General features: G+C 47.1%; 1 protein-coding gene across 6 annotated transcripts in view; it reads right to left on the reverse strand.

Annotated features, from left to right (window-relative positions):
* The window catches only part of BBS7 (Bardet-Biedl syndrome 7), a 190,452-nt gene that overhangs the window by 57,262 nt on the left and 116,208 nt on the right, over nucleotides 1-16,982 (reverse strand). For all 6 annotated transcript variants that reach the window (XM_063920256.1, XM_063920253.1, XM_063920254.1 and 3 more), the window contains 2 exons: nucleotides 1,104-1,178; nucleotides 936-1,001 (listed from right to left, as the gene is read on the reverse strand). In XM_063920256.1, the coding sequence (XP_063776326.1) occupies nucleotides 936-1,001; nucleotides 1,104-1,178 (141 nt within the window). The remainder of the gene's footprint in view (nucleotides 1-935; nucleotides 1,002-1,103; nucleotides 1,179-16,982) is intronic.

The raw sequence follows: 16,982 nt of genomic DNA on the forward strand, positions 1-16,982 counted from the left end.
GGTCGGGATTCCGGTGTCGGGATCCCGACCGCCAGCAAAGTAAGTGCATCCTGACTGTAGGGGGGGGTACCAGCTACCTGACTGTAGGGGGGGGGGGGGGGGGGGGCTTGGGGGAGTACCGGCTACCTGATTTTAGTGGGGGGAGGGGGATCAGCTACCTGACTGTAGGGGGTTTAGTGATACTGCTGCAGGATGCATACTACATCATTATGCAGCGCACTATATTTATACAGCCAGCTGAATGTACATAGACCAGTTGGTGTTATAGAGGTCACAAAAATTAGTTAAAGAGAATAGATATTATTTTGGCAAAAATGATATTGGGTTAAAAAGGGAAAAAAAATATTTCTATTGTTGTAACGTTACGTATAGCTACATAGCACCTAAATAGCCAGTACACGGAACAATTTACAGCATATGATATGTTCATATTAGAGATTTTACTTAACTCTAATGCGGAGTACACATTAGATGATCCCGTAACGCAGCCGATGGGACGAACGATACATTGGGTTGTCCGTACACACTGAACGATGTAGCACGCAACCACAAGATATAGCGCTCATTTGCCGCATTCAGTTGCATGCTGTCGGCTGCTGGGATGTCCTGTCTGTCGTGCAGCTCAGCGAGCAGTAATGCGTACACACCACCCGGTGTGCACGATATGTCTGTCTGATCCACCGGGTCGAACGACATATCGTCTAGTGTGTACCCAGCTTAAGACAGCTTTAGTAGAGGATTAGTACAAAACCTTTATAAAAATTCGTAACAAAACAAACACTAATGTATTTTCTCTTTTTTCTACAGCTATGGCCATTGGTGATTGTCAACAGTAGGAAAACAACCGTTAAATGTAGTTGCTGTGAGACCTGTAGACAAAAAGACCAAGTAAATTAGAATGGGCATTTATTATCCAAGCACTCTGCATACATTACCTTCAGTTCTAGGCGGGTGCTGTTTGCCTGGCAGCGATATGTAGCGAGAAGGAAGTTCCCATTTGGCTGTGCAATAAAGTGAACAATTTAGAATACACAGATAAGAAAAAACAACAACAACAACAACAACAACAACAACACCCCACACCCTGGAAACAATCTCCTCACCTCACTATTGCAGCCACTGAAACTCACGACAGCGGAATTCTTGTCTACATCCAGCAGATCCACAGGAACATCACTCTGTGAACATCAAGATAGTCAATGCCACAGAAATCAGTGTGTGACTACGTATGTATACAACAGAAGAGGACAACTTTCATTGGTTCATTCTCTAAAACTTGATACATATTATGGATTTCATATTTAGTATAGTAAAGTGGCTGGACTAAAGTGTAGAGCAGTGGTTCTCAAACTCGGTCCTCAGGACCCCACACAGTGCATGTTTTGCAGGTAACCCAGCAGGTGCACAGGTGTATTAATTACTCACTGAGAAATTTTAAAAGGTCCGCAGGTGGAGCTAATTATTTCACTTGTGATTCTGTGAGGAGACCTGCAAAACATGCACCGTGTGGGGTCCTGAGGACCGAGTTTGAGAACCTGTGGTGTAGAGCATTAGATCTAGTAAAGTGCAGAGCATTAGATCTAGTAAAGTGACTGGACTAAAGTGTAGAGCATTAGATCTAGTAAAGTGGCTGGACTAAAAAGTGTAGAGCATTAGATCTAGTAAAGTGGCTGGACTAAAATGTAGAGCATTAAATCTAGTAAAGTGTAGAGCATTAGATCTAGTAAAGTGGCTGGACTAAAGTGTAGAGCATTAAATCTAGTAAAGTGTAGAGCATTAGATCTAGTAAAGTGGCTGGACTAAAGTGCAGAGCATTAGGTCTAGTAAAGTGGCTGGACTAAAGTGTAGAGCATTAAATCTAGTTAAGTGTAGAGCATTAGATCTAGTAAAGTGGCTTGACTAAAGTGTAGAGCATTAGATCTAGTAAAGTGGCTGGACTAAAGTGTAGAGTATTAAATCTAGTAAAGTGTAGAGCATTAGATCTAGTAAAGTGTAGAGCATTAGATCTAGTAAAGTGTAGAGCATTAAATCTAGTAAAGTGTAGAGCATTAAATCTAGTAAAGTGTAGAGCATTAGATCTAGTAAAGTGGCTGGACTAAAGTGCAGAGCATTAGGTCTAGTAAAGTGGCTGGACTAAAGTGTAGAGCATTAAATCTAGTAAAGTGTAGAGCATTAGATCTAGTAAAGTGTAGAGCATTAGATCTAGTAAAGTGTAGAGCATTAGATCTAGTAAAGTGTAGAGCATTAAATCTAGTAAAGTGTAGAGCATTAGATCTAGTAAAGTTAAAGTGCAGAGCATTAGATCTAGTAAAGTGGCTGGACTAAAGTGTAGAGTATTAAATCTAGTAAAGTGTAGAGCATTAGATCTAGTAAAGTGTAGAGCATTAGATCTAGTAAAGTGTAGAGCATTAAATCTAGTAAAGTGTAGAGCATTAAATCTAGTAAAGTGTAGAGCATTAGATCAAGTAAAGTGTAGAGCATTAGATCTAGTAAAGTGTAGAGCATTAGATCTAGTAAAGTGTAGAGCATTAGATCTAGTAAAGTGTAGAGCATTAGATCTAGTAAAGTGTAGAGCATTAAATCTAGTAAAGTGTAGAGCATTAGATCTAGTAAAGTGTAGAGCATTAGATCTAGTAAAGTGTAGAGCATTAGATCTAGTAAAGTGTAGAGCATTAGATCTAGTAAAGTGTAGAGCATTAGATCTAGTAAAGTGGCTGGACTAAAGTATAATTTGAAGGAATCAAGATTCTGATTTTATCATTAACTCATGACCAGAGGCGAGTCATAGCCTACCAAGTCAATGGTCAGCCAATTTCCCCACTGTTCTGATCTTTATGATGCATTAATTAAACAAGTCAGGAACACAATTTTTTAGGGTGTTTAGGGTTACCTAAATGTACACATCAAACCAGGGCATGACACGACTATAAAATGCACAAGGTCTGCAAAAGTGTGCTGGGTAGTTCCATCATTATCACTTTTCATCAATGGAGTGGTGTGTTCTATGCAGTGTTTCAGCAATTGTATTCTCGTGCTTTGAGCAAATGGGTGCCCAGAGATTTGTGTTGTCTGTTCTATTTCCTACCTTTTCTTTGTTTATTTAGTGTCAGGGATGTAAAAATCTACTGGGAGATGTATTAAACCTTCAAGTGGGAAAGTCACCCATACAACCAGCTTCTAGCTACTGTATCATGAATATACAGAGGTAATTAGGAAGCAATACAGTTAGATTTGAATGTGACATGCTAGTTAGACTAACGCACATCTAGCCAGCAGATCTAGTGCTAATTAGATTTACCATTCCATCAGTATGGCTTAATTAATGAGCTTAGATATAAATTAGTTATATGATCTCCTCTACTCTCCATAATTCCCCACTTGAAAAAGAAGATACACATTTCAGCCTCCAGATAGTACTGCATGATGTCCCTTTTAATCTATGGCACAATAACATAAGCATCATCATACAGAAAAATGGTAAGCAGTATTTGTAAGACAAGTGTTCTGATCATGTGATTACTGCGTTACAAAACACAGCCCCTACAGTGCCAAAAAGCCAAACACATTTCACAGCAATATACAACTAGTAAGATTACAATACGTGATGACCGTCCAAACCAATACATATTAACTTGTATTTACTAACTGGCACAATGGTAAAGAGGGCACAGCCCAGAATAGTTCTCAACTGAAAAGATTAGGCAAATCCTGTAAGACTTAAAATAATTCTTAAGAAACCTGGTATAGAAGAGGCAAGATGTTGATAAATAATGGAATAGTTTCTTTAGGGAAGCCTAGTCTTGAGGGAGTGTGTAGGGTTGAGAGTAGGGAAGCAGATGGGGTGAAGTTGTGAAAGCACACAAGCACCGCACAGGAATAATCTTGTAGGAGTGGGAGAGAAGGGACAAATAAGGGGGACAATAGCGACAGGAGCACAGATGACTTGTAGAAGTGTATTTCTCTGACGTCCTAGTGGATGCTGGGAACTCCGTAAGGACCATGGGGAATAGACGGGCTCCGCAGGAGACTGGGAACTCTAAAAGAAAGATTAGGTACTATCTGGTGTGCACTGGCTCCTCCCTCTATGCCCCTCCTCCAGACCTCAGTTAGATTTCTGTGCCCGGCCGAGCTGGATGCACACTAGGGGCTCTCCTGAGCTCCTAGAAAGAAAGTATATGTTAGGTTTTTTATTTTACAGTGAGACCTGCTGGCAACAGGCTCACTGCAACGAGGGACTAAGGGGAGAAGAAGCGAACCTACCTGCTTGCAGCTAGCTTGGGCTTCTTAGGCTACTGGACACCATTAGCTCCAGAGGGATCGACCGCAGGACCCGTCCTTGGTGTTCGTTCCCGGAGCCGCGCCGCCGTCCCCCTTACAGAGCCAGAAGCATGAAGATGGTACGGAAAATCGGCGGCAGAAGACTTCAGTCTTCACCAAGGTAGCGCACAGCACTGCAGCTGTGCGACATTGCTCCTCATACACACCTCACACTCCGGTCACTGAGGGTGCAGGGCGCTGGGGGGGGCGCCCTGAGCAGCAATAAAAACACCTTGGCTGGCAAAATAATCACAATATATAGCCCCAGAGGCTATATATGTGATAATTACCCCTGCCAGAATCCATAAAAAAGCGGGAGAAAAGTCCGCGAAAAAGGGGCGGAGCTATCTCCCTCGGCACACTGGCGCCATTTTCTCTTCACAGTGTAGCTGGAAGACAGCTCCCCAGGCTCTCCCCTGTAGTTTTCAGGCTCAAAGGGTTAAAAAGAGAGGGGGGGAACTAAATTTAGGCGCAATATTGTTTATACAAGCAGCTATTGGGGAAAATTCACTCAGTGATAGTGTTTATCCCTACATTATATAGCGCTCTGGTGTGTGCTGGCATACTCTCTCTCTGTCTCCCCAAAGGGCTGTGTGGGGTCCTGTCCTCAGTCAGAGCATTCCCTGTGTGTGTGCGGTGTGTCGGTACGGCTGTGTCGACATGTTTGATGAGGAGGCTTATGTGGAGGCGGAGCAGATGCCGATAAATGGGATGTCGCCCCCTGTGGGCCAACACCAGAGTGGATGGATAGGTGAAAGGTATTAACCGACAGTGTCAGCTCCTTACATAAAAGGCTGGATGACGTAACAGCTATGGGACAGCCGGCTTCTCAGCCCGCGCCTGCCCAGGCGTCTCAAAGGCCATCAGGGGCTCAAAAACGCCCGCTCCCTCAGATGGCAGACACAGATGTCGATACGGAGTCTGACTCCAGTGTCGACGAGGTTGAGACATATACACAATCCACTAGGAACATCCGTTACATGATCCCGGCAATAAAAAATGTGTTACACATTTCTGACATTAACCCAAGTACCACTAAAAATAAGAATTTACTTACCGATAATTCTATTTCTCGGAGTCCGTAGTGGATGCTGGGGTTCCTGAAAGGACCATGGGGAATAGCGGCTCCGCAGGAGACAGGGCACAAAAGTAAAGCTTTTACAGGTCAGGTGGTGTGTACTGGCTCCTCCCCCTATGACCCTCCTCCAGACTCCAGTTAGGTACTGTGCCCGGACGAGCGTACACAATAAGGGAGGATTTTGAATCCCGGGTAAGACTCATACCAGCCACACCAATCACACCGTACAACTTGTGATCTAAACCCAGTTAACAGTATGATAACAGAGGAGCCTCTGAAAGATGGCTTCCTAAACAATAACCCGAATTAGTTAACAATAACTATGTACAAGTATTGCAGATAATCCGCACTTGGGATGGGCGCCCAGCATCCACTACGGACTCCGAGAAATAGAATTATCGGTAAGTAAATTCTTATTTTCTCTATCGTCCTAAGTGGATGCTGGGGTTCCTGAAAGGACCATGGGGATTATACCAAAGCTCCCAAACGGGCGGGAGAGTGCGGATGACTCTGCAGCACCGAATGAGAGAACTCCAGGTCCTCCTTTGCCAGGGTATCAAATTTGTAAAAATTTACAAACGTGTTCTCCCCTGACCACGTAGCTGCTCGGCAGAGTTGTAATGCCGAGACCCCTCGGGCAGCCGCCCAAGATGAGCCCACCTTCCTTGCGGAATGGGCCTTAACAGATTTAGGCTGTGGCAGGCCTGCCACAGAATGTACAAGTTGAATTTTGTTACAAATCCAACGAGCAATCGACTGCTTAGAAGCAGGTGCACCCAACTTGTTGGGTGCATACAGTATAAACAGCGAGTCAGATTTTCTGACTCCAGCCGTCCTTTAAATGTATATTTTTAAGGCTCTGACAACGTCCAACAACTTGGAGTCCTTCAAGTCGTCTGTAGCCGCAGGCACTACAATAGGCTGGTTCAGGTGAAACGCTGATACCACCTTAGGGAGAAAATGCGGACGCGTCCGCAGCTCTGCCCTATGTCGAATGGAAAATTAAATAAGGGCTTTTATAAAACAAAACCGCCAGTTCAGATACTCTCCCGGCCGAAGCCAGGGCCAGTAACATAGTCACTTTCCATGTGAGATATTTCAAATCCACATTCTTTAGTGGTTCAAACCAATTGGATTTGAGGAAATCTAAAACTACATTTAGATCCCACGGTGCCACCTTAGGCACCACAGGAGGCTGTATATGCAGTACTCCTTTGATAAAAATCTGGACCTCAGGGACTGAGGCCAATTCTTTTTGGAAGAATATTGATAGGGCCGAAATTTGAACCTTAATAGATCCCAATTTGAGACCCATAGACAATCCTGATTGCAGGAAATGTAGGAAAACGACCCAGTTGAAATTCCTCCATCGGAGCACTCCGCTGCTCGCACCACGCAACATATTTTCGCCAAATACGGCGATAATGCTTCGCGGTGACTTCCTTCCTTGCCTTTATCAAGGTAGGAATGACTTCTTCTGGAATGCCTTTTCCTTTTAGGATCTGGCATTCAAACGCCATGCCGTCAAACGCAGCCGCGGTAAGTCTTGAAAAAGACAAGGACCCTGCTGAAGCAGGTCCCTTCTCAGAAGTAGAGGCCACGGATCGTCCGTGACCATCTCTTGAAGTTCCGGGTACCAAGTCCTTCTTGGCCAATCCGGAGCCACTAGTCTTACTCCTCTTTGCCGTATAATCCTCAATACCTTTGGTATGAGAGGCAGAGGAGGAAACACATATACCGACTGGTACACCCAAGGTGTTACCAGCGCGTCCACAGCTATTGCCTGCGGATCTCTTGACCTGGCGCAATACCTGTCCAGTGTTTTGTTGAGGCGAGACGCCATCATGTCCACCATTGGTTTTACCCAACGGTTTAATAGCATGTGGAAAACTTCTGGATGAAGTCCCCACTCTCCCGGGTGAAGGTCGTGTCTGCTGAGGAAGTCTGCTTCCCAGTTGTCCACGCCCGGGATGAATACTGCTGACAGTGCTATCACGTGATTCTCCGCCCAGCGAAGGATCCTGGCAGCTTCTGCCATTGCCCTCCTGCTTCTTGTGCCGCCCTGTCTGTTTACATGGGCGACTGCCGTGATGTTGTCCGACTGGATCAACACCGGTCTTCCTTGAAGCAGAGGTTCCGCCTGGCTTAGAGCATTGTAGATTGCTCTTAGTTCCAGAATGCTTATGTGAAGAGACTTTTTCAGGCTCGACCACACTCCCTGGAAATTTCTTCCCTGTGTGACTGCTCCCCAGCCTCTCAGGCTGGCATCCGTGGTCACCAGGATCCAATCCTGCATGCCGAATCTGCGGCCCTCCAATAGATGAGCCTCCTGCAACCACCACAGAAGGGATACCCTTGTCCTCGGCGACAGGGTTATCCGCAGGTGCATCTGAAGATGCGACCCTGACCATTTGTCCAACAGATCCCTTTGCATGGAATCTGCCGAAAGGGATTGCTTCGTAAGAAGCTACCATTTTTTCCCAGGACTCTTGTGCATTGATGTACAGACACCTTTCCTGGTTTTAGGAGGTTCCTGACCAGGTCAGATAACTCCTTGGCTTTTTCTTCGGGAAGAAAAACCTTTTTCTGAACTGTGTCCAGAATCATCCCCAGGAACAGCAGACGAGTTGTCGGCATTAATTGGGATTTTGGAATATTCAGAATCCATCCGTGCTGCTTTAGCACCTCTTGAGATAGTGCTAAACCCATCTCTAGCTGTTCTCTGGACCTTGCCCTTATTAGGAGATCGTCCAAGTATGGGATAATTAATACGCCTTTTCTTCGAAGAAGAAATATTATCTCGGCCATTACCTTTGTAAAGACCCGAGGTGCCGTGGACAAACCAAACGGCAGCGTCTGAAACTGATAGTGACAGTTTTGTACAACGAACCTGAGGTACCCCTGGTGTGAGGGGTAATTGGAACGTGGAGATACGCATCCTTGATGTCCAAGGATACCATAAAGTCCCCTTCTTCCAGGTTCGCTATCACTGCTCTGAGTGACTCCATCTTGAACTTGAACTTCTTTATGTACAGGTTCAAGGACTTCAGATTTAGAATAGGCCTTACCGAGCCATCCGGCTTCGGTACCACAAAAAGAGTGGAATAATACCCCTTCCCTTGTTGTAGAAGAGGTACCTTGACTATCACCTGCTGAGAATACAGCTTGTGAATGGCTTCCAAAACCGTCTCCCTTTCTGAGGGGGACGTTGGTAAAGCAGACTTCAGGAAACGGCGAGGTGGCTCTGTCTCTAATTTCAACCTGTACCCCTGAGATATTATCTGCAGGATCCAGGGATTTACCTGCGAGTGAGCCCACTGCGCGCTGTAATTCTTGAGACGACCGCCTACCGCCCCCGAGTCCGCTTGCGAAGCCCCAGCGTCATGCTGAGGCTTTTGTAGAAGCCGGGGAGGGCTTCTGTTCCTGGGAAGGAGCTGCCTGTTGCTGTCTCTTCCCTCGTCCTCTGCCTCGTGGCAGATATGAATAGCCCTTTGCTCTCTTATTTTTAAAGGAACGAAAGGGCTGCGGTTGAAAGGTCGGTGCCTTTTTCTGTTGGGGAGTGACTTGAGGTAGAAAGGTGGATTTCCCGGCCGTAGCCGTGGCCACCAAATCCGATAGACCGACCCCAAATAACTCCTCTACGCATCGCCTGTCCACTGTCGTGTCCATAAAGCTCTTCTGGCCGAAATGGACATAGCACTTACCCGTGATGCCAGTGTGCAGATATCTCTCTGTGCATCACGCATATAAAGAAATGCATCCTTTATTTGTTCTAACGACAGTAAAATATTGTCCCTGTCCAGGGTATCAATATTTTCGATCAGGGACTCTGACCAAACTACCCCAGCACTGCACATCCAGGCAGTCGCAATAGCTGGTCGTAGTATAACACCTGCATGTGTGTATATACCTTTTTGGATATTTTCCATCCTCCTATCTGATGGATCTTTAAGTGTGGCCGTCTCAGGAGAGGGTAACGCCACTTGTTTTGATAAGCGTGTTAGCGCTTTGTCCACCCTAGGAGGTGTTTCCCAGCGCTCCCTAACCTCTGGCGGGAAAGGGTATAAAGCCAATAACTTCTTTGAAATTAGCAGTTTTTTATCGGGGCACCCCACGCTTCATCACACACGTCATTTAATTCTTCTGATTCGGTAAAAACTACTGGTAGTTTTTTCACACCCCACATAATACCCTGTTTAGTGGTACCTGTAGTATCAGCTAAATGTAACATCTCCTTTATTGCCAAAATCATATAACGTGTGGCCCTACTGGAAAATACGGTTGATTCGTCACCTTCACCACCGGAATCAGTGCCTGTGTCTGGGTCTGTGTCGACCGACTGAGGCAAGGGGCGTTTTACAGCCCCTGACGGTGTTTGAGGCGCCTGGACAGGCACTAATTGAGTGTCCGGCCGCCTCATGTCGGCAAACGACTGCTTAAGCGAGTTGACGCTATCCCGTAATTCCACAAATAAAGGCATCCATTCTGGTGTCGACCCCCTAGGAGGTGACATCCTCATATTTGGCAATTGCTCCGCCTCCACACCAATAACGTCCTCATACATGTCGACACACACGTACCGACACACAGCAGACACACAGGGAATGCTCTATACGAAGACAGGACCCACTAGCCCTTTGGGGAGACAGAGGGAGAGTCTGCCAGCACACACCAAAAAGCGCTATATATGACAGGGATAGCCTTATGATTAAGTGCTCCCTTATAGCTGCTTTTATATTAATATATTGCCATTTATTTTGCCCCCCCTCTCTGTTATACCCTGTTTCTGTAGTGCAGTGCAGGGGAGAGACCTGGGAGCCTTCCTGACCAGCGGAGCTGTGACAGAAAATGGCGCCGTGTGCTGAGGAGATAGGCCCCGCCCCTTTTTCGGCGGGCTCGTCTCCCGCTATTTAGTACATTTAGGCAGGGGTAAATATCTCCATATAGCCTCTGGGGCTATATGTGAGGTATTTTTAGCCTTTTTAAAGGTTTTCATTTGCCTCCCAGGGCGCCCCCCCCCCAGCGCCCTGCACCCTCAGTGACTGCCGTGTGAAGTGTGCTGAGAGGAAAATGGCGCACAGCTGCAGTGCTGTGCGCTACCTTAAGAAGACTGCAGGAGTCTTCAGCCGCCGATTCTGGACCTCTTCTTGCTTCAGCATCTGTGAGGGGGCCGGCGGCGTGGCTCCGGTGACCATCCAGGCTGTACCTGTGATCGTCCCTCTGGAGCTTCATGTCCAGTAGCCAAGAAGCCAATCCATCCTGCACGCAGGTGAGTTCACTTCTTCTCCCCTCTGTCCCTCGTTGCAGTGATCCTGTTGCCAGCAGGAATCACTGTAAAATAAAAAACCTAAGCTAAACTCTCTAAGCAGCTCTTTATGAGAGCCACCTAGAATTGCACCCTTCTCGGCCGGGCACAAAAATCTAACTGGAGTCTGGAGGAGGGTCATAGGGGGAGGAGCCAGTACACACCACCTGACCTGTAAAAGCTTTACTTTTGTGCCCTGTCTCCTGCGGAGCCGCTATTCCCCATGGTCCTTTCAGGAACCCCAGCATCCACTTAGGACGATAGAGAAAAAGGGTTTTATGTTTGGGGAGAAAAAGCAGGCAGTGTTTTGTTCCCCCATCAAATGAGTGAATGAAGTGTGAAAAAGCGTGGGTTCCCCCGATAAGAAACTGGTAATTTCTAAAAAGTTACTGATGGCGTACCTTTTCCCGCCAGAGGATAAGTTACGCTGGGAGATATCCCCTAGGGTGGATAAGGCGCTCACACGTTTGTCAAAAAAGGTGGCACTGCCGTCTTAGGATACGGCCACTTTGAAGGTACCTGCTGATAAAAAGCAGGAGGCTATCCTGAAGTCTGTATTTACACACTCAGGTACTAGACTGAGACCTGCAGATAGTGCTGCTGCAGCGTGGTCTGTAACCCTGTCAAACAGGGATACTATTTTGCGAACATAAGTCGTCGTCTTATATATGAGGGATGCACAGAGGGATATTTTGCCGGCTGGCATCCAGAATTAATGCAATGTCCATTCTGTCAGGAGGGTATTAGAGACCCGACACTGGACAGGTGATGCTGACTTTAAAAGGCACATAGAGCCTTATAAGGGTGAGGAATTGTTTGGGGATGGTCTCTGGGACCTCGTATCCACAGCAACAGCTGGGAAGGAAGATTTTTACCTCAGGTTTCCTCACAGCCTAAGAAAGCACTGTATTATCAGGTACAGTCCTTTCGGCTTCAGAAAAGCAAGCGGGTCAAAGGCGCTTCCTTTCTGCACAGAGACGAGGGAAGAGGGAAAAAGCTGCACCAGTCAGCCAGTTCCCAGAATCAAAATTCTTCCCCCGCTTCCTCTGAGTCCACCGCATGACGCGGGGGCTCCACAGGCGTAGCCAGGTACGGTGGGGGGCCGCCTCAAAAATTTCAGCGATCAGTGGGCTCGCTCACAGGTGGATCCCTGGATCCTTCAAGTAGTATCTCAGGGGTACAGGCTGGAATTCGAGGCGTCTCCCCCCCCGCCGTTTCCTCAAATCTGCCTTGCCGACAACTCCCTCAGGCAGGGAGGCTGTGCTAGAGGCAATTCACAAGCTGTATTCCCAGCAGGTGATAGTCAAGGTGCCCCTACTTCAACAAGGACGGGGTTACTATTCCACACTGTTTGTGGTACCGAAACCGGACGGTTCGGTGAGACCCATTTTAAATTTGAAGTCCTTGAACACATACATAAAAAAATTCAAGTTCAAGATGGAATCGCTCAGGGCGGTTATTGCAAGCCTGGAGGAGGGGGATTACATGGTATCCCTGGACATCAAGGATGCTTACCTACATGTCCCCATTTACCATCCTCACCAGGAGTACCTCAGATTTGTGGTACAGGATTGCCATTACCAATTCCAAACACTGCCGTTTGGACTGTCCACGGCACCGAGGGTCTTTACCAAGGAATGGCAGAAATGATGATACTCCTTCGAAAAAAGGGAGTTTTTAATTATCCCGTACTTGGACGATCTCCTTATAAAGGCGAGGTCCATGGAGCAGTTGTTGGTCGGAGTAGCACTATCTCGGGAAGTGCTACAACAGCACGGATGGATTCTATACATTCCAAAGTCACAGCTGGTTCCTACCACACGCCTGCTGTTCCTGGGGATGGTTCTGGACACAGAACAGAAAAAAGTGTTTCTCCCGCAGGAGAAAGCCAAGGAGCTGTCATCTCTAGTCAGAGACCTCCTGAAACCAAAACAGGTATCGGTGCATCACTGCACACGAGTCCTGGGAAAAATGGTAGCTTCTTACGAAGCAAAATTCCATTCGGCAGGTTCCATGCAAGAACCTTTCAGTGGGACCTCTTGGACAAGTGGTCGGAATCGCATCTTCAGATGCATCGGCTGATAACCCTGTCTCCAAGGACCAGGGTATCTCTACTGTGGTGGCTGCAGAGTGCTCATCTTCAAGAGGGCCGCAGATTCGGCATACAGGACTGGGTCCTGGTAACCACGGATGCCAGCCTTCGAGGCTGGGGGGCAGTCACACAGGGAAGAAATTTCCAAGGACTTTGGTCAAGTCAGGAGTCGTCCCTACACATAAATATTCTGGAACTGAGGGCCATTTACAATGCCCTAAGTCTGGCAAGGCCTCTGCTTCAAAACCAGCCGGTACTGATCCAATCAGACAACATCACGGCAATCGCCCATGTAAACCGACAGGGCGGCACAAGAAGCAGGATGGCGATGGCAGAAGCCACAAGGATTCTCCGATGGGCGGAAAATCACGTCTTAGCACTGTCAGCAGTGTTCATTCCGGGAGCGGACAACTGGGAAGCAGACTTCCTCAGCAGACACGACCGACACCCGGGAGAGTAGGGACTTCATCCAGAAGTCTTGCAACTGTTGGTAAACCGTTGGGAAAGGCCACAGGTGGACATGATGGCGTCCCGCCTAAACAAAAAACTAGATATTGCGCCAGGTCAAGGGACCCTCAGGCAATAGCTGTGGACGCTCTAGTGACACCGTGGGTGTACCAGTCGGTTTATGTATTCCCTCCTCTGCCTCTCATACCAAAGGTACTGAGAATAATAAGAAAACGAGGAGTAAGAACGATACTCGTGGTTCCGGATGGGCCAAGAAGAGCTTGGTACCCAGAACTTCAAGAAATAATATCAGAGGACCCATGGCCTCTACCGCTCAGACAGGATCTGCTACAGCAGGGGCCCTGTCTGTTCCAAGACTTACCGCGGCTGCGTTGGACGGCATGGCGGTTGAATTCCGGATCCTAAAGCAAAAGGGCATTCCGGAGGAAGTCATTCCTACGCTGATAAAAGCCAGGAAAGAAGTAACCGCAAACCATTATCACCGTATTTGGCGAAAATATGTTGCGTGGTGTGAGGCCAGGAAGGCCCCAACAGAGGAATTTCAGCTGGGTCGTTTTCTGCACTTCCTACAGTCAGGAGTGACTATGGGCCTAAATTTGGGTTCCATTAAGGTCCAGATTTCGGCTCTGTCGATTTTCTTCCAGAAAGAACTGGCTTCACTGCATGGAGTTCAGACATTTGTAAAGGGAGTGTTACATATTCAGCCCCTTTTTTGTGCCTTCTGTGGCACCTTGGGATCTCAACGTGGTGTTGAGTTTCTTAAAATCACATTGGTTTGAGCCACTTAAAACTGTGGATTTGAAATATCTCACGTGGAAAGTGGTCATGTTATTGGCCTTGGCTTCGGCCAGGCGTGTGTCAGAATTGGCGGCTTTGTCATGTAAAAGCCCTTATCTGATTTTCCATATGGATAGGGCAGAATTGAGGACTCGTCCCCAGTTTCTCCCTAAGGTGGTATCAGCTTTTCACTTGAACCAACCTATTGTAGTGCCTGCGGCTACTAGGGACTTGGAAGATTCCAAGTTACTGGACGTAGTCAGGGCCTTAAAAATTTATATTTCCAGGACGGCTGGAGTCAGGAAAACGGACTCGTTTTTTATCCTGTAGGCACCCAACAAAATAGGTGCTCCTGCTTCTAAGCAGACTATTGCTCGCTGAATTTGTAGCACAATTCAGCTGGAGCATTCTGCGGCTGGATTGCCGCATCCTAAATCAGTAAAATCCCATTCCACGAGGAAAGTGGGCTCATCTTGGGCGGCTGCCCGAGGGGTCTCGGCTTTACAACTTTGCCGAGCTGCAACTTGGTCAGGGGCAAACACGTTTGCTAAATTCTACAAATTTGATACCCTGGCTGAGGAGGACCTTGAGTTCTCTCATTCGGTGCTGCAGAGTCATCCGCACTCTCCCGCCCGTTTGGGAGCTTTGGTATAATCCCCATGGTCCTTACGGAGTTCCCAGCATCCACTACGGACTACGAGAAATAGATTTACTGGTGAGTAAAATCTTATTTTGGGGATCATCTTAGGGATATAAGAAGAAATGGAAGAATGAAAAGATTTGTAACAAAGGGACAGTACCTTGAAACTGAGAGGTTGGGTGTAGATGGACATAAATCTAGCCACAGTTTTGGAGCTGGTGAGGAGGAGAATACAGTAGTAGATGTACAAAAGGATTCAGTATGATTTACCGGCAGACGAGATGCCGGCAGCAGGGCGAACGCAAAGAGTCCCCCTTGCAAGCTGGCTGCGCTCGCCACGCTGCAAGCTCGGTGGCTCGCTGTGCTCACCACAGGTTCTATTACCACTCTATAGGTGTCGTGGACACACACGACTGGGAATAGTCCTGTTGTACCGATATTACGGCTGCCGGCATTGTGGCGTCAGTATCCTGAAAGCAGGGATCTCGACAGCCGGCAAATTAAACATATACCATGCAAAATTATGAGGTATTAGTAAGGAAGGGACGTATTGTGGCAAAGCAAAGTGTAGAGTTGAACAGGGAGCATATGGAGAGGGTGTTATTGTGGTATCATTAACAGACCACATGGCTGGGGCCATAGGTTAGATTCTGACCAGGGCACGATCTTTGTGCAGTACATATATAATTGCTCTGGTTTCATTTGACAGTTAAAAAAAAAATTAGGATTTTAATTACCTACCGGTAAATCCTTTTCTCGCAGTCCGTAGAGGAAACTGAGAATCCATTTAGTACCTTTGGGTATAGACGGGTCCTCTAGGAGCCATAGGCACTTAAGAATTTGATAGTGTGGGCTGGTTCCTCCCTCTATACCCCTCCTACCAGTCTAGGAAACTGTGCCAGAGGAGACGGACATACCTTAAGAGAAGGATATAAAAGGATAGTGGTGAGATTCCGAACCAGCACACACAAACAAGAGGAAAGCCATGCTAACCAAACTTGAAAACAGAAACAGCAACAGCAGAACCAAACAACAATACTTTACCAAGTAACAGTGCAGGGAGAACGAAGCACCGGGCGGGCGCCCAGTATCCTCTACGGACTACGAGAAAAGGATTTACCAGTAGGTAATTAAAATCCTATTTTCTCTTACGTCCTAGAGCAGGGCTGGCCAAACCGGTCCTCGAGATCTACCAACAGTTCATGTTTTTCAGGCCTCCTGGAGATCTGTAGAATTGTCAGTTAGGAGTGAATGCAGCACATCTTATTTAGAAATGACTACACCTGTGCACTAGCTAGGTGGTCTGGAAAATGTGAACTGTTGGTAGATCTCGAGGACTGGTTTGGCCAGCCCTGCCCTAGAGGATACTGGGGGTCCACATTAATACCATGGTAATGTACCAAAGCTCCCAAACCGGGTGGGAGAGTGCTGAGGTTCCTGCAGAATGGATTGACCAAACTGAAGGTCCTCGGAGGCCCAAGTATCGAACTTGTAAAACTTTGCAAACGAGCTCGAACCTGACCAAATAGCTGCTCGGCAGAGCTGTAAAGCCGAGACACCCCGGGCAGCCGCCCAAGAAGAACCCACCGACCTAGTAGAGTGGGCTTGTACAGATTTTGGAACTGGCAAGCCTGCAGTGGAATAAGCATGCTGGATAGTGAACCTGATCCAGCGTGCAATAGACTGCTTTGAAGCAGGACACACAATTTTATTGGGATCATAGAGAACGAACAGCGAGTCTGATTTGCTGTGACGAGCTGTTCTCTTTACATATACCTTCAAATCCCTAACCACATTCAAAGACTTTGAAGTAGCAGAGGTGTCCGTCACAGCCGTAAACCACAATAGGTTGGTTGATGTGAAAAGCGGACACCACCTTGGGAAGAAATTGCTGACGAGTTCTGAGTTCAGCTCTGTCCTCATGGAAAATTAAGTAGGGACTCTTGTGAGACAACGCTCCTAGCTCCGACACATGTCTTGCTGAAGCCAAGGCCAACAGTGTGACGGTCTTCCACGTAAGGTACTTTACGTCAACCTCCTGTAACGGTTCAAACCAGTCCGACTGGAGGAACTGTAGCACCAAATTGAGATCCCAAGGTGCAGTGGGAGGAACAAAGGGAGGTTGGATGTGCAGAACACCTTTCAAGAACGTCTGGACCTCAGGGAGAGAAGCCAACTGTTTCTGAAAGAAAATAGACAAGGCCAAAATTTGGACTTTAATGGAGCCTAGGCGTAGGCCCACATCCACACCCGACTGCAGAAAAAGCAGATGTCCCAGATGAAATTCCACCGCGGAATATTGTCT

Source organism: Pseudophryne corroboree, chromosome 1 (genome assembly GCF_028390025.1).
Source record: "Pseudophryne corroboree isolate aPseCor3 chromosome 1, aPseCor3.hap2, whole genome shotgun sequence".
Classification (NCBI taxonomy): Eukaryota; Metazoa; Chordata; class Amphibia; order Anura; family Myobatrachidae; genus Pseudophryne; species Pseudophryne corroboree.